General features: G+C 36.1%; 1 protein-coding gene across 4 annotated transcripts in view; it reads left to right on the top strand.

Moving 5' to 3' along the window:
- G2E3 (G2/M-phase specific E3 ubiquitin protein ligase) overlaps positions 1-27887 on the top strand; it is a 74782-nt gene that overhangs the window by 35565 nt on the left and 11330 nt on the right. For 3 of the 4 annotated variants that reach the window (XM_010847022.1, XM_010847023.1, XM_010847024.1), the window contains 10 exons: positions 2086-2187; positions 4950-5074; positions 6003-6168; positions 10627-10733; positions 11403-11519; positions 15309-15433; positions 15761-15890; positions 16990-17297; positions 19199-19380; positions 26120-26292. In XM_010847022.1, coding sequence (XP_010845324.1) covers positions 2086-2187; positions 4950-5074; positions 6003-6168; positions 10627-10733; positions 11403-11519; positions 15309-15433; positions 15761-15890; positions 16990-17297; positions 19199-19380; positions 26120-26292 — 1535 coding nt within the window. The remainder of the gene's footprint in view (positions 1-2085; positions 2188-4949; positions 5075-6002; positions 6169-10626; positions 10734-11402; positions 11520-15308; positions 15434-15760; positions 15891-16989; positions 17298-19198; positions 19381-26119; positions 26293-27887) is intronic. The other variant, XM_010847025.1, reaches the window with a different exon arrangement.

The following is a 27887-nucleotide window of genomic DNA, read 5'->3' as shown; positions in this document are numbered from 1 at the left end:
ACGGTAGGTTCTTATTAGTTATCTATTTTTAATATAATAGTGTGTATATGTCAATCCCAGTCTCCCAGTTTATCCTTCTCCCCACTCCCTGACTGTTCCCCTTTGGTACCCATAAGTTTGTTTTCTACATCTGTGACTCTGTTTCTGTTCTTAAGTGGTTTATGGGGCACAGAAATGTGGTATTGGCTGAGATGGGTGGTTCTGGCTTAGGGCCTCTTCTACATAAGGCTACAGTTGACATGTCAGCATGGTTTGGTCATCTGAAAGCTTGACAGGCTGGAGTATCCACCTCCAGTGGCTCACTTATGTGGCTTTTGGCCTCAGTTCTCTTGCCTCTTGGCAGGAGGCCTCAGTTCCTTACTTCCTGGGCACCTCTGTAGGGCTGCCCACAGCATGACATCAGGCTTCTCCCAGAGCAAGTAATAAAAGAAAGGGGTAGATATACACCAAGATGGAACTATATGACCTAGTTTTTATAATCATATACCACTATTACTTTTCCTTTATTCTGTTAGAGGTGAGTCATGATTCTAGCTCACACTTAAGGAGAAGGAAATTAGTTCCCACCACTTTTAAGGGAGGAGTATCAACAAATTTAGGGGCGTATTTTTATTCTTACAACAGCATCCATGTTAAAACTTAGATGCTTCCTTGAGTAATACTTTAACATAAATTCTTGGTGTTTCTCTAAGGTTTGTAAACTGGTCTAGGAACCTAATTACTTTGTACCAAGACTTAGGGGAACATGAAGTTGATATTCCAGATTATTTGTCTTAGAGTCATATAGGGCTTAGAGTCTTACAGGGCTTCCCAAGTGGCTCAGTGGTAAAGAATCTGCCTGCCAATGCAGGAGATGTCGATTCAGTTCTTGGGTCAGGAAGATCCCCTGGAGAAGGAAATGGCAACCCACTCCAGTACTCTTGCTTGGGAAATCCCATGGACAAAGGAGCCTGGTAGGTTACAGTCCGTGGGGTCACAAAAGAGTCAGACAGGACTTAGTGAATAAACAACAACAACACTACCAACAACACAGAGTCTTACAGTTTGTATCACAAAAGAAAACCTTTTTATATTTCTAAACAGTTCATTTTACTTTTTATGTAATAGAATTAGAAGAGACCTATTTTATTATTAGTCAGTGTGTTGGTTTTTTTTTTTTTCCCCCCTGTAATTTTTAAGTAATCTATGGCCCTTTTGGGATTTTTTAAGATACACTGATTAAAATCTCTAATCACAAGTCTGAAGTATTACTGAGTTATTTAATATATTTAACTTGGTCATATCAAAATTTCCCTTATGTTCTTTCTTATTTTATTAATGAGTGTAGTAATCCCAAAACACGTTGACCCTAGTTCAACACTTACAGGACTGGTGTTTCATTGTGAACGGGAAGGTATAGTAATATTATAAATGATAATGGAATATTAGAGCTGAGACTTGGAAACAACCTAGACTGTTGTTTTTATTTTTGTGTTTAATATTAGAAACACTGAATTACTTGCTTAGGGCTCCAGAAAGTTGGGCTTAGATCCTGGTTTGCAAGCCAGTACTTATTCACAGCCTCATGCTTTTTCTTGATTCATGTTCCCTTAATATATTTAAACTGAGGTTAAAACCTATTTTAAAAAATTTATTTTCATTAACTATAATTCAATAGATTATCTATAATTACGTCTTTTATGATTCAGAATCCAGCTAGATTTATAGTTAACCTGAAATATCACTGATAATTATCTCCATAGTATTTATTACTATTATATATACATCTTTCAGTATATGCCACTTTTTCCCGCCTAAAACTTGATCATAAGTGTTTATTGTTTGTCTTCCTTCCCTTTCCCTGTTATTTTCTATGATACTTTTTAGAAACCAGTTTGGTTATATAACATGTTAATATATAGTGTCTTTGAAATCAAACAATATGAGTAGCCTCTTACTTTGACTATGAAAAATAACTATTATAGGTAAGAGATACTTGAAATTAGAGTGTTTTATATCCATTTTTATTGGAATATTATAGATATATATTTTTTATTCCAAACAAGTTTCTTAGAGTTTATTTTCTAATTGAGAATATATTCATAGTTGATGTCAAGTGGAATTTGGCAGAGGGGTAAAGAAGAAGAAGGAGTTTATGGTTTTCTAATAGAAGATATCAGGAAAGAAGTGACTAGGGCTTCTAAACTGGTAAGTAAATTACTTTACTCATTGCACCATAAATATTGTCAGTATTAAGGAAGTCTTTTGCATCACATTCTGTACTAGAAATTGATAAGACATTGATTTTATGTTATTTTTGTCACAGTAAATTTTAGAACATTTTGTATTTTTTCAAATGAAAGAGCTAAACCAACCTTGGATAACATGTGTGGCAATACTGATTTCACTGCTTGTCTTCCAACCTACCCATCGTTTCATCCACTCTTACCATCAGAATTATGATCCTACTTCCACTGAATTGTTCTTCACATCTTCTGTCCTGAGGCAATCCAGTTATTTACTTTTCATTCTTATGCCTCAGTTGCTGGGTTGGAGAGATAGCTTGAGATGGAAACTACACAGCTCTACAGACCAATCATTTATGGTCTCCTTCTGTCTTGTGGCTCTTCTGTGACACAGTTTGCTTATGTTCAGTGCCTTCGCCTGCTCTCTGAGATAAGTATTCTGAACTTTAACTCCTTATTCATTCAGTTACAGTTTGTGAATCTTCTCTGTGATGGCTGTTACTACATGAGGGAATGGACTGTAGGTCTCCATGTGTTCTGAGTAGAAACCATGAGAGTTACAGAACGAGAAGATTGGAAGTACAGGGGCTTCTGTTCAGAGAATGGGGCACTGGAATTGACAACTTCCATGGTGGAGCAGTTTTGGCTGATGAGAGGACTCTTCATTACACTGAAGTGGAGATGAAGTGCATTGACACATTTTAATTGAGGAAGTAAAAACAAAAAGATTGTCCTATCAGTGCAGAAGTCATTTAGAATGATAACAAGAATTAAAATACAGAGGAGGGTGCCAAAGTCTGGAGGAAGTTAGGTAGGTGACATTAGGTTCTAGGACCAGATCTTTTTAAGTCTGAAGGTAGAGTAGTGGCCTACAGTCTGCAGCACAGAACTTAAAACAATGTTCTGTTTGTCCTTCTCCCTACCTCTATCTATATTTATGTCCATTCCTTGTCAAGTCTGGAAATGGAGGAGGATGAAAAAATAAGCAGCTTCATACAAGAAGTTCTATAAGGGAAGCATTCAGAGAATTTTATTTTGGTTGAGACAAAGATATGAAAGTGGTTATTTTTAAGGATATTCAAGATTCAGGGGTGTGTGTGTTAGTTGCTCAGACATGTCCAACTCTTTGCGATCCCATGGACTGTAGCCCACCAGGCTCCTCTGTCCATGGAATTCACCAGGCAAGAATACTGGAGTGGGTTGCCATTTCCTTCTCCAGGATCTTCCTGACCCAGGGATCGAACCCAGGTCTCCTGTATTGCAGGCAGATGCTTTACCATCTGACCTACTATGGAAGCCCAAGATACAGAGGAGGTAATGATAAACTAGAGGTTCTAAGGCACAAGGGGAAACCTTGGAGAAAAGGTTAAAGTGACATTTACCTATGGGCCTTGTGGGAGTATTAGTACCAAAATTTTTCAATCTTCTGGTGATAGTGAACTTGTCATGAAAGATGGCCTCTGCAGGTACTGTTTGGAAATCCTTTCTTAAGACATCATATCCTCTCTGAGTATATTGTGAACCTGTGAGAATTTCTTGATCCTGAAGAGGTGTCTCGATTTACGACCTTAAAATAGAATTCCATATGTCAGTTTACAGGGAGAGACTTAGGTTAGCAAGGTATCATTCTACAACCTGGCAGTGCTTGACAGGTGGACAGTATAATCCCTTCATCAGTGGCCAATATGATGCTCATCTCAAAGGTTCCAAGATATACGAAGTACTCTTCTGTATTTTAGTAATGATTGATTCATCTAATTATTTTTCTGTTTATATACTGTAGTGATATTTAAGTTAGAGGCAGTGGTATTTGTTTCCTAGGGCTACTATAATAGATTACCCCAAACTGGGTCGCTTAAAACAGAAACGTATTCTCTCAGAATTCTGGAGACCGGAAGTTCCAAATCAAGCTGTCAGAGGGATTGACTTCTTCTGGAAGCTCTGAGGGAGAATTTTCTCATGCTTCTCTTCTGATGGCTGCTTCTCTTCTGATGGCCTTTGGCATTCCTTGCTTTGTGGCAGCATACCTCAATCTCTGCCTCCATCTTTATGTGGCCTTCCCCTGTGTGTCTTAAATCTCTCTCTTTTTTTACTTATAAGGACTTATAGGGACCACCTTAAATCCAGGATGAACTCATCTTGAGATCTTTAACATATCTACAAAGACCATGTTTCCAAGTAAGGTCACATTCAAAGGTACCAGGAATTAGGCCTTGAATATAACTTTTGGGGAATCACTACTTAACCTACTTACTATAGGTATCTTAACACTATTTCATTTGCTTAAGATAGAGTGATCCTCGCCAGTTTTTTACAAATTGTTTTTTAGAATTGTTTTGCTGTTGTCCTATATATAATATTTCCTAACTGTGTTTTCTGTTGCAATTTGAATGAGACTTTCATGTATAATCTTTATGTATACAAACCCTTCAGTTTAAAATATTTTAGCAGGTAGGAAGGAAAAGAAGCTTCGCTGTCTCACCCACATTAGATTAAAGATGTTTGCTTTATCAGAAATTGTTATTTGAGTGACTCTTTAGATTGGGTTGTTTCTGAGTAAAACAATTTTTTTCAGGAAATGTCTTTAATATACTATAATCACAGCTATTGTATGGGGAAAGTAATTGTCAGACTCTCCACAAAGAATATTCATTTATACCTTGGTCTTACCTATAGTACTCAAATTTTCTACATTATAATCCCTATTTTTATATTTTCTTCTAGAAATGCTCTGTTTGCAAGAAAACGGGTGCTTCAATTGGGTGTGTCGCACCCCGATGTAAACGAAGTTATCATTTCCCATGTGGACTTCAGAGAGAATGTATTTTCCAGTTCACTGGCAATTTTGCGTGAGTTAATTAACTGTCAAATATGAAAGAAGATGTAAAGGAAAAGTGGAAAATGGATATGGATCTCCCTAATTATATAATTCCTTTGTAAAATTTCTTTTCAAAGTTACACTGGGGTTATATGGGTACTTGAGAGAATTATAATATCTGTAATGGCCTTAATGATTAATATTCACCTCTAGCTTTCAGCCCTAGAATATAATATGGAAGTGTTAATTTATTCACATTCAATAGAAATTTCCATCTTATATAATTCTAGATTTTATGTTACTTTTTAGAGTTAATACTTTTCTTTCACAGGGTTATCTGTGTTCTTATTGAGTAAATTGAAGACATGTAAATTTAATGCAGTCAGAAAAATAACTACCCTGGCATGACCCTAAAAATGTTTGTTTCTTGAGTTCAGCTCTAAACATCAAGATTTTATGAATTTTGGTGTTTGTTATCATGAGTGATTTATTTCTTTTAGTCTTTGTGCTCTTGACCTATTTAATGAATTGTTCTGTATGAAAACTGCAGTGTAGAAAATGCAAATGGAAATAAATTTAGTGGGTTAAGAATAATTATTGTTTGTACTTTAGTTATTAAAATAATATTTTTAAGTATGAGTTCCTTCCTTTGATTTTGTGCAGGTTTGAGTACAAATGTTGTGTATACTGTTACTAACAGTATTTCATAATTCTCAATATAGTATTAGTTATTGAAATTCTGTGAGGTGAATCTCACCACCAAAAGGTTCACATTTGAAAAATCTAGCTCTCCTTGGTTATAGATGATGAGACTGATTACAGTGGCATTTCCCCAGCCTGTTGTAAGTTAATTGTGAGAGAGACAAATGAATTTTCTCTAACAGATATGAATTGTAATGCTAGCTTAGTTGTGCTTTATAATTTATTAGATGATGTTTTTAATTAATTTATATTTTTAGGTCATTTTGTTGGAAACATCGACCTGTTCAAATAATTACATCTAATAATTGTAGAGACTCCTTACTGTGCACCATTTGCTTGGAATTTATAGAGCCTATTCCAACTTACAGCGTGTTACGAAGTCCTTGTTGTAAGAATGCTTGGTTTCATAGAGACTGTTTGCAGGTAAGATAGTTTGTAAACATTTTCTGATATAAAGTCTGTTGCTTGCTGATTTGAATTAGAATAGACATGTGTTTTAGCTCGTACTAGTAACTTTTTAAAATGGCTTTATTGAATAAAATTTTACATGTAAAATTACTCTGTTGAAGTGTACAATTAATGTTTTGGTTAAATACTTTAGATACTACCTTTTAATGTATGTTTAAACTTAAAAAATTTTGTTTTTACCCAAGGATTTTGCTTGTATATCACAAATAATAATACAGTCTTTAATTCCCAAGTTTGTTTATATGCTTAAAGTTAGAAAAACCAAGATATGTGAAATAATAAATTGTAAGCTAGGATAATTTAATGTTAAGAGGTCTATTTTTTTTAGTTTAGTAAACATTTTGTCATGCACTTCTGAGGTGGCACAGTGGTAAAGAATCTGCCTGCCAGTGCAGGAGACACAAGAGAGGCAAGTTTGATCCCTGGGTTGGGAAGATTCCCTGTAGAAAGAAATGGCAATCTGCTCCAGTATTCTTGCCTGGAAAATTCCGTGTAGAGAGGTATCTGGCATGCTGCAGTACATGGTGTTGCAGAGTCAGATACGACTGAGCCTGTGCACGCGCGCGCGCATGCACACACACACACACACACACACACACACACACACACACACAGAAACACATTATCATAACATTTGAAATTAAACTGATTACTGTCTAATGAATTGAAAATACATTATAGTTCTTTGAGAGCCACCTTGTATGTCAAACCTGATGACAAATTTTCAGGTAAATTGAATATCATAAAACTATTAAATAATCTACAGTTTCTTCAATTCAGAAGGTAGTTTAATAATCTGCAGTTTCTTCAATTCAGAAGGTAGTTTAAAATTTTAAAAAGATCCCAATTATTAATAACATCAAATATATGTAATATACATGTGTAAAGGTGTCAACTGATAGGCAGTTATTGTTGATAATGCCAATGATCAAAGGATTCACTTTAATTTATACTGTTTTTAAAGTTTGGCTTTTATTATTATTTAGTAAAATGAACTGTTAAATTGATTACAAATTATCTACAGAAGTTTTTTTTTTTTTAAGTTAGAAGATGTTGTAAATCCTCTTATATTTCAACAAAATCTTAATAGTACTAACAGTAGTCCAAGTAGTAAAGCTTTTGATTACTTTCTGTTTTTTTTTTTTTTTGTATGAGCCTTCAACTCTTCTTTTTAGTATTATTCAGTTAAAAGTGGCAGGATGCAGCCTGTTTTGTTGGGTAAATAGTAGAGATTCTATTAATTCTCATGAAATAGTGTTTGTAAAAGGATCCAGAGAGTGCAATTCTAAACATCATGAAGTACTATCTTTATCTATTGAAGAAGAAGTTCACATTATGTGAGAATCTCTAAAAAGTTATTATCTTAATTAAGGGGTTATATTTGAATGACTTGAAAGTAATTGCTGTCAAATGTATCATCTTGTTAACTTTGTATAGTAGTGTGTTATTTTTCAGGACAAATAAGATTTGCCTCATTTTGTGTTAATAATGAAACAAGAGGTTTTCCAATTTGACCTAGTATTCATAGGACTTTTTGTGAACTCTGAAAGTACTAAGTTTCTAAGTCTGTCATTAAAAACTAGAAATAGTACTACTAACAAAAATGTAGGTCTACTTTACGCAGGTGTAATATAATATCATGGCCACGTGGACACCTGTATGTGATGTAAATATTAACAATCATTTATTACATGTTTAGAGCATACAAGGACAGAACTTGTTCTTGAGTCATGTTTCTTGAAGAAGCTTCAGTGGCTTTACCACTCTGGTACAACTGTTAACTGAAATAGTAAATGGAGTTTACCCAGTTTAGGTAGCAATAATCATACCTAAAGAAAAAGTTTTTTTAATCTCTGAACTCCATTAATACAAAGAGTTGAAGGAGGAACATACCTATGCAGTAGGATGAGAATTATATGTGGTTAAGCAAATTTTAAGCAAATACCAGACACTTTACCTGCCTCCTGTGAAACCTGTATGCAGGTCAAGAAGCAACAGTTAAAACTGAACATAGAACAATGGACTGGTTCAAAATTGGCAGAGGAGTACATGAAGGCTGTATATTGGCACCCTGCTTCTTTAACATATATGCAGAATATATCATCCAAAATGCTGGGCAAAATGCTGAAGCGCAAGCTGGAATCAAGATTGCTGGGATAAATATCAACAACCTCAGATATGCAGATGACACCACCCTTAGGGCAGAAAGCAAAGAGGAATTAGAGAGCCTCTTGATAAAAGTGAAAGAGGAGAGTAAAAAGGCTGGCTTAAAACTTGTCATTCCAAAAACTAAGATCATGGATCCAATCCAGTTACTTCATGGCAAACAGATGGGGAAACAATGGAAAGAGAGAGATTTTATTTTCTTGAGCTCCAAAATCACTGCAGATGGTGACTGCAGCCATGAAATTAGAAGATACTTGCTCCTTGGATGAAAAACCATGACAAACCTAGACAGCATATTAAAAAGCAGAGACATTACTTTGCCTACAAAGGTCCATATTGTCAAAGCTATGGTTTTTCCAGTAGTCATGTATGGATGTGAGAGCTGAACAATAAAAAAGGCTGAGCACCGAACTGTGGTGTTGGAGAAGACTCTTGAGAGTGCCTTGTACTGCCAGGAGATTAAACCAGTCAATCCTAAAGGAGATCAACCCTGAATATTCATTGGAAGGACTGATGCTGAAGCTGAAACTCCACTACTTTGGCCACCTGGTGCAAAGAGCCATCTTACTGGAAAAGACCTTGATGCTGGGAAAAACTGAAGGCAGGAGGAGAGGGGGATGACAGAGGATGAGATGGTTGGATGGCGTTACTGACTCAATGGACATGATTTAGAGCAAATTCCAAGAGATGGTAAAGGACAAGAAAGCCTGGTGTGCTGCAGTCCATGGGGTTGCAAAGAGTCAGACACGGCTGAGTGAACGACAAAAGCAAATTTTATTTGTGACTTCTACAAATGCTGTTATATTAGGATTTTGTGAGGAGAGACTATAGATTAGTATCGAATAAATTGATAGAGCTTTTCCATTCTGTATATGGAAAGAATTGTCACTATTCTTGTTCATTTTGGATTTCTCCATCATTGCTGTGGTCTTGGTATCTTTTATGTCTGCTATTTTTCTTTCTGTTTCCACTGATCAAAGATCCTTTAGGTTCAGCAGAAATTTCATTAATTTGTTATTTTCCTCTCACATGTTGTGTGTGTGTGCTACATTGTAGTTGTTTGAACCTGGATTCTTCTTTGTTCACTTCTTCCTTCACCATCCACAAATTATTCCCCAAGTCTTTTAGGTCTGCTTAATATTTTTTGTGTATCCTTTTTTGCTACCTTGTATCTTAAGCCCTTTGTGATTTCACTTCAGACAGTTTTTCTTTTTTTATTAACTAGGCTTTTGCTGGAGCCTGTTGGCTCCTGCATGCCTTATTCCCTATCAGTTCTTCATGCTACTGACTTTGACTTCTCTTTATGTTTTTATTACTTAGTTCAGTATGGTCAGCATGTAATCTTTAAGGATATTGTGATTAAGTTCCCCAATCACACGTACTCTTTTTGCCCCTGAGAGTTAATATGTGCTATCCCCTTTCCTTGATTATCTTTTATCCTATTTTCATGGCAGATCCCTATTTTTTCCAAACACAACTTTGACCTTACCATTGCTGTGACATTTTTGCCAGGCTCTTACATAAACTTCAGTACTTCTTCCTTTCTCTTACTGTATGTACTTTTCTAAAAGTACTTTTATACTGTATGCCTACTCACAAGAATTCCTTGAAACAGAATCTAAGTCATTTTATGTTTGTTTTTGGTACTGGCATAGTGTTTGGTACCTAGATAGTGGGGATTAAATATTTATTAAATAAATGTATACTTCTAGTTTTTTAAATTGAGAATTGGCTACTCTTTCTCTTGAATATCTTCTGCCTGCTGCTTCTGTATTTGTATTTGTTGATGCAGTGAGAATGGGTTTTATGCTCTTCCCTCTTGGAAAGAAAACTAACAGAGATTGAGGTAAAAACAGAACCAAGGATGCTTTATATGTATCATTTATATTTAAACATCCTTCCTAGATTAAGTAACCAAAGATTTTTACTGTTTTATTCACAGAGAGTGATGGACAACACAATTTTTGGGAACAGAAATGACATTAGATACAAAAGGTTGAGAAACACATGGGTGAGAGATGTAAAGAACAGTCAATTCATTGGCTTAATATTTTTTTCCCATTGGGAGAAATATCTCCAAATTTTAGCAGTGGGATAACTTAGTTTAACAAAGTTTATGAACCACTAACATAAATAAAAATTCATAATATATTATGTTAAAAGTAGCACATGTTCTGTTAGCTGTATAATTCATAACCTGATAATCTGTTAAATTGTTAACCATGTATTTTCTGTTTTCCACTATAGGTGCAAGCAATAAATGCAGGAGTGTTTTTCTTTAGGTGCACTTTATGCAATAATAGTGATATATTTCAGAAAGAGATGTTGAGAATGGGAATTCATATTCCTGAAAAGTGAGTTACATTTAGCCTTTTGATGAAAAGATGTTTTAAATGTAGAATTTAAAAAAATGGAAATAGTCATTTATATTGATTAAGTACTCATAGATAAGCAGACATTTCAAAAAGGGAAATCTAAAGCCTGTCCCACCACCACTTCCTCCTCCTCCTCAGATTGCCAGTTCTTTTGACCAGGCACTGTGACTTAACTGTCTCAGTAGTTGTTAATAGTCTCTTAATAATTGTACACCTCACTTGTGTACCGTATTCATGGACTTATACACAAGTATAATAGGCTTCAGAATGGTATGTATAAATTATATGAGAATCAAGATGTGGTTTAAAGTATATGAGAAGAATTTTGTTAATATTTAAAGGTGAGAAATCCAGAAATAGTGCTACTAAACTTGAAATTTTAAAAATTGGAAGTGAAATATTAAGAGAAATAAAAGTTTCAGAAAATTTCTACTTAATTTTTCATTTAATATTTGAAATTCATTGAGACTAATGAACTATAGGATAAGATAACATTAATGGATTTACATTTTGAATTGAATGATTGATTCTAAAAAAGAACAAATTTTATTCTTGTTCCTAAGTTTTTAACGAGTTTATTTTTAGATTGATATCCTTTTATGTAACATTTAAAGCCAAAGTCCATTTTATATATTGCTTCATTTACAGAGATGCATCTTGGGAATTAGAGGAAAATGCTTATCAAGAGCTTCTGCAGCACTACGAGCATTGTGACGTCCGAAGATGTCGTTGCAAAGAAGGGCGAGACTATAATGTGCCTGATAGGTAAATGGGAAAGTTCACTTGTACTCATTGTCCGTTTTTAAACGTTCAGGTTGAGAAAGTAGGTTTCCTAGTTAGTGAAGTATTTTGCTCTTAGGGGGTTTGAAGTTTTAATCTGAGATGAGGTATGTTTATTAAATATTTATTTGCATATGTTTACAGAGAAATTATTGCAGCTGGCATAATTGTAACTTTTATGGTATGTTTTCATGAGGCTCTGTTTTCTAGAGCTCTACTGTGGTAGCCACTAGCCACAGTTGACCAGTGACCCCTTGAAATGTGGCTGTTCCAAATTGAGAGGTACTGTAAGTGTAAAATACACAGTGAACACTTAACATGTATCTTAGTTTGCTAGGACTGCCATAACAAAATACCGCAAACTGGGTGACTTAAACAACAGAAATATGTCTTCTCACAATCCTGGAGGCTCGAAGTCCAAGGTACAGGTATTGGCAGGTTTGATTTCTGTTGAAGCCTCTGTCCTTAGCTTGCACGTGGCTTCCTCCTAGTTGTGTCCCCCTCTGTGTCTTAACCTTTTCTTCTTATTAGGACACCAGTCATTGTATTCGAACCCCACCCATATGACCTCATTTTATGTGCCAGATCTTAGCTGTGTAATCTTCTATAGTTAGTTGTGGCATGCGAACTCTTAGTTGTATGTAGCATGTGGTATTCAGTTCCCTGACCAGGGCCAACCAGGGCCCCCTGCATTGGGAGCGCAGCAGAGTCTTAGCCACTGGAGCAGCAGGGAAGTCTCCATAATTTTCTATTTGATAGTCCTATCTCCAAGTATAGTCACATTGTGAAGTACTGGGTGTTAGGTCTTCAAAATATGAATTCTGGGAGTAATGTAATTCTGCTTTTTTAAGAAAAAAAAAAGACCTTAAAATATCTTGTCAATAATTTTTTAAGTTGACTACATCAGACAAAATGATTATATTTCAGAAATATTCAAATCAATTCACTTGTTTCTTTTACCTTTTTAAATCTGATTACTGGGAAAGTTTAACATATATATGATTTACATTATATTTCTGTTGTATGACACTGTTCTAGAAGTTAAGAAACTAGATTAATCTATCAGTATTTGTTTTAGATCACTGTAAAAAAAAAAGAAGGCTTGGTATTTGTAATTTATTGATTATTGTTTTGTAGTATCAGTGGACATTGGCTGTAATCTTGACAATCATTTTGTGCCTTCCGTGTACATACTGAGTTGTTGTTGTTCAGTAGCTAAGTCATGTCCGACCTTTGTCACCCCATGGACTGTAGCCCACCAGGTTCCTCTGTCTGGGATTTCCCAGGCAAGAATATTGGAGTGGGTTGCCATTTCCTTCTCCAAGGGATCTTCCTGACTGAGGGATCAAACCCGTGTCTCTTGCATTGGCAGGTGGATTCTTTACCTCTGAGCCACCAGGGAAACCCACACACTGTGTATAGGGTATTGGAAATCAAGAGTATTTTTATTTTTTATGAAAAAGTAACAAATTAATTTTGTTGACATTTATAAAGGAAATTTTGATACATTTTAACATGACAAACTGAAACTGTAGGTGCAGAGCACAATATTAGGAGCCTTATTTCTTATGGAAAGTGATTTTGCTAGGTGAGTTGCTACTTACTTTGCTGAAGTCTTAGCAGCTTTGGCAGGTTTCTCCTAAGAAGCTACTACTGATTCCCCATTCTGGGCTCAATTTTCGCTTCATTGTGCTTGTTACAATATAGTTGATGATATCATTTAAATCTGTCTTTGCCACTAGACTGAAGATTCACTAAGGGTTGAGATCTCATTGAAGATGTCGAGTAATGTGTATTGTTGACTAAGTTACTTGATCTGGTGACCCTGATTATTCATTTGTAAGCACTAATAATATCCCACTCAAGAGTTGTGCTGAGGCAGAGATGAGACCGTTTGTAAATGTGCTTTGTAGACAGTAACATGCTTTAGAGTTCTAAGAAGCAGTATGTTCATTAATATTGACATTTTCTAAATCCATTGTAGGTTATTTTGATTATAATTAAATTTATTTATTTTTCTTGTATACCATTGGTCACCTAATCCTTAGCTACCAAAGTCAATTTTCTTTCTGGCAGCTACTTTGCTTTTTCTCCTAGGACACAGATTCTTGCTGTCTGAATGCTTCCTTTACAACCTCACTCTCGTTCTAGTGATCGGAAGGTAATTTTGCTGAAAGCCAGCATGGTGTAGTGGTTAGGAGCATGGTCTGAAGCCAGGTAAACTGGATTGGAAGCCTCACTCTGAGACTAGCAGTGTCTGTTTGTTTGGGCATGTAATTTACATCTCTGCTTTGGTTTCCTCTTCTTTAAAAGGTGGTAACTTTTTTCCAGCCTTCTAAAATTGTGAGGATTAAACTTTACATGTAAAGGATGAGAACTGGGCCTGGTGTATAAGCACTTATGTTAGCTGTCATCTTTCTTTCTCTTCATCCTTTGTTGGCAGGACTATCTGGGGAAGAGGGGAGACATAGAGATGACACAACCCTATACAGCCATTTCCAGAGATTTGTCCACACGCTAAAAGTCAGACATGACTGAGCGACTTCACTTTCACTTTTCACTTTCATGCATTGGAGAAGGAAACAGCAACCCACTCCAGTGTTCTTGCCTGGAGAATCCCAGGGACGGGGGAGCCTGGTGGGCTGCCGTCTATGGGGTCGCACAGAGTCGGACACGACTGAAGTGACTTAGCAGCAGCAGCAGCAGAGGGAAAGTTCTGCAGCTACCTTTCTGATCACCCATGTGTCCACACATTCAGGGAGTACATCCATCCCCATATAGACAGATGTACTCATAACCAAACAGAGAGGAGTCTGCACAGCATAACCCACAGCCATATAGAATATGTGGATGCAGACTGGCACACGTCACAATGCAGTGGGGAAAACACTGGGAGTGGGGGCTGGCAGGGAACAAATAGAGAATATGAATGTAGGTCAGGTACTAAGTCTGGATCTTAGTGAGCTACAAAGTATCTGAGGTATCTGAGCAAGCTTATTATAGGAAATAATTCCTTACCTTGAATAGGAAAGATAGTATTTTAGGTAAGACAGTGTATTTACTGAATGCTTCTTCCTTATCAGACACATTGACATAGCAGTCTCCCTATATAGCATAATCATCTCCAAGTATAAAAGAAAATTTTTTTCTTCTCAGTCATATTCTTTACAGTGCTTATATTCTTGGATATATGTGCATGTTCACATTGTTATTTAGCTTACCTATTTTTAGATAGAGAATATTGGACTTTCTTGGTGGTCCAATAGTTCAGAATCCGCTTTGCAATGCAGGGGACACTGGTTCTATCCCTGGTCCAGGAAGATCCCACACGCCTTAGGGACAACTAAGCCTGTGTGCCACAACTACTAAGCTCATGTGTAGCAACTACTGAAGCCCATGAGCCCTAGAACCCATGCTCTGCAACAAGAGAAGCCTCCTGAATGATTAGCCCATGCACCACAACTGAAGAGTAGCCCCCACTCTTCACAACTAGAGAAAACCTGTGCACAGCAATGAAAACCCAATGCAGCCAATAATAAATAAACAAAAATAAATATTTTTAAAAAGAGACTATTCAAAGAGGGAGATTACAAATGTAATAAATGAAATAGGAAAAAAAGCACTAGGAAAAAGTAATACAGTATCAAATCAGATAATTTTCCTTTCTTTGGTTGTGTGTGTGAGATGGACAGTGAGGCATGTGGTGGCGCTGGTGGTTGAAATTAGACAAAGTTAATACTAAATGTAAATATCTGCTTCTCTTTATGTCCTCAGCAAATGGGAAATAAAGCGCTGTCAGTGTTGTGGTTCTAGCGGAACACATTTAGCCTGTTCCTCACTACAGTCATGGGAACAAAATTGGGAATGTTGCGAATGTAGAAGTATTCTCTACAGTGCAGGTAATATTTTGTAATTTTGAACGAAGATGTCTTCATTTAAATGAATATTAAAAAATTTCCACCTGTATTCCTGTTACGCTGCATGCATGTTTACTGTGTCGCTTCAGTCGCGTCCAACTCTGTGCAACCCTATGGACTTCAGGCTCCTGCCAGGCTCCTCTGTCCATGGGATTCTCCAGGCCAAGAATGCTGGAGTAGGTTGCCGTGCCCTCCGCCAGGGTCGAACGTGCGTCTCTTACGTCTACCTGCATTGGCAGGTGTGTTCTTTACCACTAGCATCACCTAGGAAGCCGTCTATTATGCTAACATTGGGTTTTAACTCTGTAGGTGAATTCCAGAAAGCCAAAAAACATGCATTACCCAACACTAATGTGGGAATAAATGATTGTTTGTTGGAGGAGTCTTCACCTAAATTACCCAGACAGTCACCTGGAGACCAGTGTAAAGATCTGCTGAGGTATGTATTTGGAATTGGAAAAAAAGTAAAACTTTATTTTGAGAAAATTTTAACTGGGTATGGCTCTGTATACATTTAGAGTTTTAGCTGATATTATTGTAGTTTGAAAGAGTGCTTTTCAAACTATAGTCCCCAACTTGATGTAGAAAGATGATCCATGGACATTGGCTCTAACAGGATTATTTTGAGTTCATTAATTCCAATTACAGATGGAGAAACTGAGGCAGGGAACAATTGAGGTAGTCCGTATAATTGTCTGCAAGTCTTGTTAAGACTCATTGCTCGGCCTCATGCTCAGAGGTTCCAATTCTGTTTATCTGCTGTGGGACCCAAGAATTTGCATTTCTAACAAGTTTCCAGATGCTGTACTTGTCTGGGACCACATTTTGAGAATTAATAGTATAGACTAAAAAGTACTATTTAGAGGGTTTACGAATGCTAATTAAAATATGTAATCTCTTAAAATTATAGGTCTATTAGGTAGTAAGCAGAGATTACTGTGCTCTACTTTTAAAGGAGCTAGTGAACATGAAGTAAGGTGCAGTTAAGCAAGTATGACCAGGGAAGTAAGAGTTTGAACTCTTGGCTCTTATACCTGAATGTGCTGAATTGATCAAATTTGGGATAATCATCTGTCATCATTCTTATAAATCATTTATAACATTATATGCTTTTAATTTGGTAGAAGATTGGGTAGAGGGAATCAAGAGTTTAGAACTAAGGTTATTGGTTTTTGGTTCCTATAGCAACCATTGCCTGCTTTTGGGTGGGAATTGGGGAGTTTGAAAAGACCCTGATGCTGGGAAAGATTGAGGGCAGGAGGAGAAGGGGACGACAGAGAATGAGATAGTTGGATGGCATCACCGACTCAATGGACATGGGTTTGGGTGGACTCTGGGAGTTGGTAATGGACAGGGAGGCCTGGCATGCTGCGATTCATGGGTCAAAAAGAGTCTGACATGACTGAGCGACTGAACTGAACTGGGGAAGAACTTCCTTTTAATCTTTTCTCTATTATTTTTTTATTGGCTGTATAAGTACTGTGTCATGTAAAGTACTTTAGAGTACTTACCTCTATATCTAAATTCATGTTTTATAGGCAAGGCAGCAAATTTAGAAGAGATATCTCGACTCTAATTATAGAGTTAGGATTCCAAGTTAAGAAAAGGCCTAAAAAAGTATTTATCAACAAAGCCAATTTCTGGAATAGTGCCTTAGATGGATTCAGAAATCAAAACTTTAATCCTTCATATACAATTGAAATAGTGTATGTTAATGAAAATGATCATTTTGGAAGAGAGCAGCCTGGATCAAAGCAAGAATTCCTAAGTCTCTTAATGCAGCAACTTGAGAACTCATCATTGTTTGAAGGGTCCTTGTCAAAGAACTTGTCTTTAAATTCTCAAGGTAATTATTTTCTTTGTTATTGTATATACTGAATATGGCATGTGTTAAGAAAGATAGCAGGTTAGAATTGATACTCAGTACCTGTAGTCAAAATGTATAATCACTGTTAATAAAATAATGATAAATCACAGAGAAGGGGAAAAGTGATACTTCTAAAGATAATTTTTATAGTGAACATTTTTTATTTAAGAATATCCTATAGCAGTGTCCTCCAGTGATTCCATAATTAAATGTAATTTCTTTAAAATATACTTTATATTAATTTAAATTGATTTGAATAGAATGACCAAATGCGATGAATAATTTTTTGAGCTCTTTTTGTTTATATATTTGAAATTTGCAGTTCGCATGTTTCTTCACAACCTAGAATTTGTATAACATAATTTGGGGGTCGACATATAACAGATTTTTAACATACTTTTGCTTTCAAGAATTTTTTTTTTCAGAGTTACATATATGATACTTTTCTATCTTTACTTCTGGTGGAGAAATAATGTAATTAAAACAGGGATCTTGAAACACTGGTTAATTCTAGTGTTCTCTTTTTAGGAACTTTTATAACCACTTTTGCTGTAATAGGAATTAGAGAGAGAGTGAGAAGACATTTCATTCAGTTGACTTCCTTCTATATTTTCTTTAGAATTTCCTCACCATTGCCTGAAATAATTGAGAAACTACCAAGGATCATTAGTACTATGAACAGTACACACAGTTTAATTCTACACTCCCTTTATTTAAAAAAAAAAAAAAAAACGTTCAAGTAATCAGTGTGTTAACGCTAAGGCAGTTTTGTTATAGTGGAGAGAGTACATGGAATTGAAGTCACAAAATCTGAATTTAGTTTGTACACATCTACTTCATAGCTTCATATTCTTAGATTAATTGCTTAGCCTCTCTGTATCTCAGTTGCTTCACCTGTAATATGTGACTACTAATATGTAGTATATAAGATTATTGTTAAGGGAATTTTATTACCATTTCAGGTATTGTTGATGTTACTTATTAATAAATTACTTTGAACAAGTAGTTGAACAATTAATAAAAAAATTTTTAGAAAAAAATAAAGGAAAATTTACATGATATCTTTTTGACTTATGAAAGTAGCTAAAACATTTTAAATGAGACATTAAAAAATATTGAGAGCTATGATGATACCTTACAGTTAAGGTAGCATATACTATTGAGTTGGACACGACTGAGCGACTGAACTGAACTGAATACTGTTGAGAGTAAATTTGTACTATTTTGTATATCAGCAACCTTAAAATTGCTTATATCCTTTGAACCACTAATATCATAGGTAGGAATCTCTCCTGATAATCAGAGATATATAAATAAGAATGTGTAACACATGTTGACTATAACATTGTGTCTCATGTAGTTGAAAAGGTCCTCAACTGGGGTAACAAGTAATAAATACATGGTTTACATTGTAGCACATCAGTAAATCATTTTTAATGCATTTGTTAACTATAGATGTGAATAATTTCAAATAATATTTTAAAAATTTGCAGTACAGTAAAGTGGAAAAACAGAAGTCAAATTATTTATGTATATATTTATATATACATGAGACATAAATATACCACAGTGTGTGCACTGTTTATTACAGAGTGGTAGGATTATAAGTGATTTTATAAAAAGATTTTTCTGTATTTACATCCTTTTCTACAACAGGGTGTTACTTTGTATTCAGAAAAAAAATTTATAGAATTGAAAATTGTATATTTTAGTTGAAATCTATATAGTATACATTATTATAGTGTCTGAATTAGGTTATTTTATGTTTGTCTAATGCTTAGATTTTTAAAATTTCTGATTTATTATGTATTACTTATATATGATGGTTATCATTTATTAATAAAAGAAGTGTATTTGATATCTTTTATCTGTATTTACAGCTCTGAAAGAGAACCTTTACTATGAAGCTGGCAAAATGGTTGCCATTTCTTTGGTTCATGGTGGTCCTTCACCTGGTTTCTTTTCTCAGACCTTATTTAACTGCCTTGCTTATGGACCAGAAAATACCCAACCAATTTTAGACGATGTTTCAGACTTTGATGTGGCACAGATTATGATCAGGGTAAGAAATGTACCTGTTTGTTCAAATATAGACTGTGTTCTAGTTGTATGTTAGTTGCTTCATCATATCTGACTCTTTGTGACCCATGGACTGTAGCCCTCCAGGTTCCTCTGTCCCTGGAACTCTCCAGGCAAGAATACTGGAGTGAATAGCCATTCCCTTCTCCATGCGATCTTCCTGACCCAGGGATCGAACCCAGGTGTCCTGCATTGTAGGCAGATTCTTTACAGTCTGAGCCACCAGGGAAGCCCATGTTCTAGATATATTTGAATATAAATGCTGGATCTGCAATAGAATAATAAATATTCTTTGTGGAGTGGTTAAGGGGTGTAGATATTTTTGTTTACCAGCAAAGTTAACAATCACTTAACAGATAGATATAAAGAACAAATAGCTAGAGATCAAAGTGCCATGCTTAATGTTGATAAAACCAGTTGGATAATGTGGCTTAGATCTGTGGTCAGAATGGCTTGTTAACACTTCTCAGAACTAGATGGATTTATCTGCTCTGCCAGAGATGACGTAAGTCAGGTTCCTTATTGCACGGTAAAGAGCAGGTGAAAGTGCTCCTTCTTGTAGGCAGGTGGATCTGAAGAGAGGATGGTTACCAGCAGAAAACTTAGCTTTTCCTCCTCAGCAGGGAGATATGAGTGATAGGTGGAGTGAAAGACCAGGCTGACTTTCTTCTCTGTGAAAATAGTTGGGGAGACTCTATGTTCCTTCCTAAAAAGTGTTGCCATTTATTAAGCCCTGTACTGCACGTGTTACCTGTACAAACTCAGTTTACTTACTGTAATACCCTGTGAGATAAGCATCTTTGCCCATATGTTATTGGTTTAGAAACTGAGACAATGAAATCCATTCAACTTTTCTTCCCTTAACCTGTCCCCTACTAAAAATAGGCAGGGATCTAAATCTCCACATACAAAGGCCTTTCTTTCCTAATTCCTTATCTCCTCTGATATCTGCAATCACCATTGTATTTGAATTCCTTTCTGCTGTTTTCTCTAATATTCTGTTCCCTGGTACTTTTAACTACTATTGTCTTTTTAAATACTTCTTCCTACCCCTGAAACTTAGGTAATTTTAGGTAGTGTTGTCTTAACAGTCCTCCTTCTATATAATGAGAAGAAAGCATCTTCTCATTCATAACTTTTCTGATGATTTCCAGACCTGTGTTTTTGAGCCCCCAGATTTTTAGATCCAGATAAGATCTGGCTCTTCCTACCAAATTGAGCCCAACATGTTTAAGACAGAACTTTTCCCCAGAATTTGGGTTTTTTGCCTGATTCTCGTGTTCTTTCAAGAGATTTTTTATTTCCAAGTTATTCTGGAGACAGGGTTGTTATCACTCTTCCATACTCTGTTCATCAGTTTGTGTCAAGGCATCTGTCTCTTAAGAGTGACCTTTCCTTCTTATTTCTAGTATGCTTAGTATATGAAATTTATATCTATGTTTAAACAGTTAAGATATTATTCTAATCTAATGTGGTCAAACCTGTACTTGTAAAAGAAGGTACAATTGTGATACACCAGGTCACCCAGAGAATTGAATTCCTTCCTCTCGTTGTATTGGGTACAATAAAGGACAGAAATGGAATAGACCTAACAAAACATAGAAGAGGTGAAGAGTACATAGGAGACCTATACAAAAAAGATCTTAATGACCCAGATAACCATGATGGTGTGGTCACTCACCTAGAGCCAGACATCCTGGAGTACAGAGTCAAGTGGACCTTAGGAAAGATCACTCTGAACAAAGCTAGTGGACGTGATGGAATTCCACTTGAGCTATTTCAAATTCTAAAAGGTGATGCTTTGAAAGTGCTGCATTCAGTATGCCAGCAAATATGGAAAACTCAACAGTGGCCACAGGACTGGGAAAGGTCAGTTTTCATTCCAATCCTAGAGAAAGGCAATGCCAAAGAATGTTCAAACTCTGAACAATTGCACTCATTTCACATGCTAGCAAAGTAATGCTCAAAATTCCCAAGATAGGCTTCAACAGTTCATGAACGAAGAACTTCCAGATGTTCAAGCTGGATTTAGAAAAGGCAGAGGAACGAGACATCCAATTGCCAATATCCATTGGATCATCGAAAAGGCAAGAGAATTCCAGAAAAATATCTCTTTCTGATTTATTGACTATGCTAAAGCTTTTGACTATTTGGATCACAAGAAACTGGAAAATTCTTAAAGCAATGGGAAAACCAGACCACCTTACTTGCCTCCTGAGAAATCTGTATGCAGGTCAAGAAGCAACAGTTAACACCAGATATAGAACAACAGCCTTGTTCCAAATTGGGAAAGGAGTATGTCAAGGCTGTATATTGTCATCCTACTTATTTAACTTACGTGCAGAGTACATCATGCAAAATGCTGGCTGGATGAAGCACAAGCTGGAATCAAGATTGCTGGGGGAATATCAATAACCTCAGATATGCAGATGACACCACCTTTGTGGCAGAAAGTGAAGAAGAACTAAAGAGCCTATTGAAGGTGAAAGAGAGTCAAAAAACTGGCTTAAAACTCAGCATTGTAAAAACAAAAATCATGGCATCCTGTCCCATCATTTTGTAGCAAATAGATGGGAAAACAATGGATACAGTGACAGCCTTTATGTTTCTTGGGCTCCAAAATCACTGCAGATGGTGATTGCAGCTATGAAATTAAAAGACGTTTGCTCCTTGGAAGAAAAGCTATGACCAGCATGGCTAGACAGTATATTAAAAAGCAAGGACGTTACTTTGCCAACAAAAGTCTGTCTAGTCAAAGCCATGGATTTTCCAATAGTCATGTATAGATGTGAGAGTTGTGCCATAAAGAAGGCTGAGTGCCAAAGAATTGATGCTTTTGAACTGTGGTGTTGGAGAAGACTCTTAAGAGTCCCTTGAACTACACCAAGATCAAACCAATCAATCTTAAAGGAAGTCAACCCTGAATATTCATTGGAAGGACTGATGCTGAAGCTGAAGCTCCAGTACTTTGACCACCTAATGCAAAGAGCTAACTCATTAGAAAAGACCTGATGCTGGGAAAGATTGAAGCCAGGAGAAGGGGACGACAGAGAATGAGATAGTTGGATGGCATCACCGACCCAATGGACATGAGTTTGAGCAAGGTTCGGGAGATGGTGAAAGACAGGGAAGTCTGGCTGTGACATGGAGTCACAAAGAGTCTGACACAACTGAGCACCTGAACAACTCTCATTGTATAATCATTTAGGATATTGTCTTCATAGCTGAAATATGCTCTTAGGGGAGAAGGTGAAAGTAGAGTTCAGGGAAATTTAACACATTTTCACTCATGTTCTATTGGACAGCTCTTAGTCACATAAGGCCACATCTGGCTGTAAGGAAAGTTTTGCCATATGCCCAGCTAAAACTCAGGGTGGTGGGTTAGGAGGATGAGATAACACATACCCAACTAGTAGAGTGTGAAAGTTGCTTAGTCTTGTCTGACTGTTTGCGACCCTATGGACTGTACAGTCCATGGAATTCTCCAGGCCAGAATACTGGAGTGCGTAGCCTTTCCCTTCTCCAGGGGATCTTCCCAACCCAGGATCGAACCCAGGTCTCCCACATTGCAGGTGCATTCTTTCCCAGCTAAGCCACAAGGGAAGCCCATTACAGCATGAAGATAGTTTGAAAAGGGTACTTGGGAAAAGCTTCTGAGATCACAGTAGAGATCTGAAATAAATGAGGGAATACCTGGGAGAAGAGTTTTTTGGGAAAAAAATACCAAGGAGATTTTCCATTCATCTTTCTCCCTCTGTAACTTTGTTCAAGAGCTAACTATATGAAAGTGTCTGGCTCATAAATGGTCAAGTATTTCTTTCTTTATACTGTTGCCTCAAATACTCTTTTGAGTCTATTCATTTTTATTCAAATGAAATATTTGAAATATATAAAAGTATATTCAAACTATACTTTCTTGTTCATGAAATCTCTGCAGATCATCTTTCTTGCCTCTCTAGTCTATGTACCTGTTCTATGTCAATTACTACCTTTATGTAAATAGCTTCCTATATTAAAGTGGAATTTCAACTCAAGGAACTCGAACTGGGGCTCTTTAATAACCTAGAGGGGTGGGGATGGGCTGGAGGTGGGATGAAGAAGATTCAAGAGGGAGGGCACATATATACACCCATGGTTAATTCATGTTGATGCATGACAGAAATCAAACCAATATTGTAAACCAATCATCAACCAATTATAAATAAATATATATTTTTTGAATGTGGAATTACAGACTAGCTTTCTTGAGGCAGATATATACTGTATTAAAGTGGATTATCAGCTATATATGACAAACCCACAGCAAACATTATCCTCAATGGTGAAAAATTGAAAGCATTTCCTCTAGAGTCAGGAACAAGACAAGGGTGCCCACTTTCACCATTACTATTCAACATAGTTTTGGAAGTTTTGGCCACAGCAGTCAGAGCAGAAAAAGATATAAAAGGAATCCAAATTGGAAAAGAAGAAGTAAAACTCTCACTATTTGCAGATGACATGATCCTCTACATAGAAAACCCTAAAGACTCCACCAGAAAATTACTAGAACTAATCAGTGACTATAGTAAAGTTGCAGGATATAAAATCAACACACAGAAATCCCTTGCATTCCTATACACTAATAATGAGAAAACAGAAAGAGAAATTAAGTAAACAATTCCATTCACCATTGCAACGGAAAGAATAAAATACTTAGGAATATATCTACCTAAAGAAACTAAAGACCTATATATAGAAAACTATAAAACCTGGTGAAAGAAATCAAAGAGGACACTAATAGATGGAAAAATATACCATGTTCATGGATTGGAAGAATCAATATAGTGAAAATGAGTATACTACCCAAAGCAATCTATAGATTCAATGCAATCCCTATCAAGCTACCAACAGTATTCTTCACAGAGCTAGAACAAATAATTTCACAGTTTATATGGAAATACAAAAAACCTCGAATAGCCAAAGCTATCTTGAGAAAGAAGAATGGAACTGGAGGAATCAACCTACCTGACTTCAGGCTCTACTACAAAGCCACAGTTATCCAGACAGTATGGTACTGGCACAAAGACAGAAATATAGATCAATGGAACAAAATAGAAAGCCCAGAGATAAATCCACGCACATATGGACACCTTATCTTTGACAAAGGAGGCAAGAATATACAATGGATTAAAGACAATCTCTTTAACAAGTGGTGCTGGGAAATCTGGTCAACCACTTGTAAAAGAATGAAACTAGACCACTTTCTAACACCATACACAAAAATAAACTCAAAATGGATTAAAGATCTCAATGTAAGACCAGAAACTATAAAACTCCTAGAGGAGAACATAGGCAAAACACTCTCTGACATACATCACAGCAGGATCCTCTATGACCCACCTCCCAGAATATTGGAAATAAAATCAAAAATAAACAAATTGGACCTAATTAACCTTAAAAGCTTCTGCACATCAAAGGAAACTATTAGCAAGGTGAAAAGACAGCCTTCAGAATGGGAGAAAATAATAGCAAATGAAGCAACTGACAAACAACTAATCTCAAAAATATACAAGCAACTCCTATAGCTCAACTCCGGAAAAATAAATGACCCAATCAAAAAATGGGCCAAAGAACTAAATAGACATTTCTCCAAAGAAGACATACAGATGGCTAACAAACACATGAAAAGATGCTCAACATCACTCATTATCAGAGAAATGCAAATCAAAACCACTATGAGGTACCATTTCACACCAGTCAGAATGGCTGCGATCCAAAAGTCTACGAATAATAAATGCTGGAGAGGGTGTGGAGAAAAGGGAACCCTCTTACACTGTTGGTGGGAATGCAAACTAGTACAGCCACTATGGAGAACAGTGTGGAGATTCCTTAAAAAACTGGAAATAGAACTGCCTTATGATCCAGCAATCCCACTGCTGGGCATACATACTGAGGAAACCAGAAGGGAAAGAGACAAGTGTACCCCAATGTTCATCGCAGCACTGTTTATAATAGCTAGGACATGGAAGCAACCTAGATGTCCATCAGCAGACGAATGGATAAGAAAGCTGTGGTACATATACACAATGGAGTATTACTCAGCCATTAAAAAGAATACATTTGAATCAGTTCTAATGAGGTGGATGAAACTGGAGCCTATTATACAGAGTGAAGTAAGCCAGAAGGAAAAACACCAATACAGTATACTAACGCATATATATGGAATTTAGAAAGATGGTAACAATAACCCTGTGTACGAGACAGCAAGAGAGACAGTGATGTATAGAACAGTCTTATGGACTCTGTGGGAGAGGGAGAGGATGGGAAGATTTGGGAGAATGGCATTGAAACATGTAAAATATCATGTATGAAACGAGATGCCAGTCCAGGTTCGATGCATGATACTGGATGCTTGGGGCTAGTGCACTGGGACGACCCAGAGGGATGGTATGGGGAGGGAGGTGGGAGGAGGGCTCAGGATGGGGAACACATGTATACCTGTGGTGGATTCATTTTTATATTTGGCAAAACTAATACAATTATGTAAAGTTTAAAAATAAAATTTAAAAAAGTGGATTATCAGACATTTATTCAAGAAAAATTACTATTGGTGTACTTTCACTTCACTCAGGTGTACTCATGTATGAAGTGTGAGTATGAAGTAATATGTCATTTGAAATATGAAATATGTAAATTTCTTTCACAAGTAAATGCGTAAACTGGGTGTATTTTCTTCATTACAGATAAATACTGCAGCAACTGTGGATGACTTAAACTCTTTAATACATGACTATTATAAGTACCTAGAGTTTATTGGATGTCTAAGACTTATAACATCAATAAGTGATAAATATATGTTGGCAAAAGACATACTTGTTTATCATGTAATTAAAAGAGTCCAAGCACCTTTTGAGAGGTAAGTTGTTCATGTGCTAAAGATTCTCTCAAATTATATGTTTAAAGTGGTTAATTGTCTTATAATGTGAGACTTATTTGATAAAATTTAAGTGCTGTTTTAAAATAATGCTTTAAAACTAACCTCTTAAGGATGAATACTGTTCTTACCATTCTATGCAGAATTGCTTAAGTGTATCCTACTTAGGTAGGGTAAGTAATTATATCTCACTTATAATTTTTCTAAATCAAAATTATTTTATATCCTCACACTCTGTTATTTAATAGTAGGAAATCTAAAATATATATGAGAGTAGACAGAGTGGTACACCATGTAATCACCATTCAGATCTAACAGTTATCAACCAACTTGTGGCCAGTCTCATTTATCTAACCTTACTTTGTTATTGATTCTGGTTTTGTTTTCAAGGAGTTTTTTAAATTTCAGTATCATTAATCTGTATACTTAATGTTTTAAGAATTGTTGCTATTCTTAGCAAATTTCAGATTGTCTCATCTTTAACCAGTATAAACCTAGTTGTGTTGTCTCTGTTTTGATGTTGACCTTTAATGGTCTTCCTGCTATGTGGGAAGTGTCAGTTTCATTGAAACAAGGTGTTTCGGGCTCCTTTTGTACATTCTGGCCAAACAGTCTTTGTTGCTTTGAATGGGAAATGGTATTTCAAATTCACAGTCTGGATGCTTGGGGATGCTTATTTTTGTCAGGTTGGTCATTGTTTCTAGGCCTTTTCAGTTGGCTGAAAAAGAAATATAAGTTTTTTTGTTTTTATTTTAATTTTTTAATATAAAATACATCATGAGTTTATACTAATACTTCAGATTCACCACTGCAAGACTTTTAACTTTTTCTTTGTCCGTGTTGATAATCTTAGTTCTCAAAGACACTGGTGAATTAGAGTATGAAATAATTGCTTGATTTATTCCACATTTCATAAATAATAGTTGTCACAGAATAATAATACCGACATCATCATCAGTAACATATATTACTGAAATAAGGTTAAGGTTATTTTTGTTTTGGTCTAAGACTTTGAACAAAGCTAGTGGAGGTGATGGAATTCCAGTTGAGCTATTCCAAATCCTGAAAGATGATGCTGTGAAAGTGCTGCACTCAATATGCCAGCAAATTTGGAAAACTCAGCAGTGGCCACAGGACTGGAAAAAGTCAGTTTTCATTCCAATCCCAAAGAAAGGCAATGCCAAAGAATGCTCAAACTACCGTACAATTGCACTCATCTCACACGCTAGTAAAGTAATGCTCAAAATTCTCCAAGCCAGGCTTCAGCAATATGTGAACCATGAACTTCCTGATGTTCAAGCTGGTTTTAGAAAAGGCAGAGGAACCAGAGATCAAATTGCCAACATCCGCTGGATCATGGAAAAAGCAAGAGAGTTCCAGAAAAACATCTATTTCTGTGTTATTGACTCTGCCAAAGCCTTTGACTGTGTGGATCACAATAAACTGGAAAATTCTGAAAGAGATGGGAATACCAGACCACCTGATCTGCCTCTTGAGAAATTTGTATGCAGGTCAGGAAGCAACGGTTAGAACTGGACATGGAACAACAGACTGGGTTACCAAAAGTAGGGAAAAAG

This window comes from Bison bison, unplaced genomic scaffold (genome assembly GCF_000754665.1).
Source record: "Bison bison bison isolate TAMUID 2011002044 unplaced genomic scaffold, Bison_UMD1.0 scf7180017864242, whole genome shotgun sequence".
Lineage (NCBI taxonomy): Eukaryota > Metazoa > Chordata > Mammalia > Artiodactyla > Bovidae > Bison > Bison bison.
This window is presented reverse-complemented; position numbering and strand designations above follow the sequence as displayed.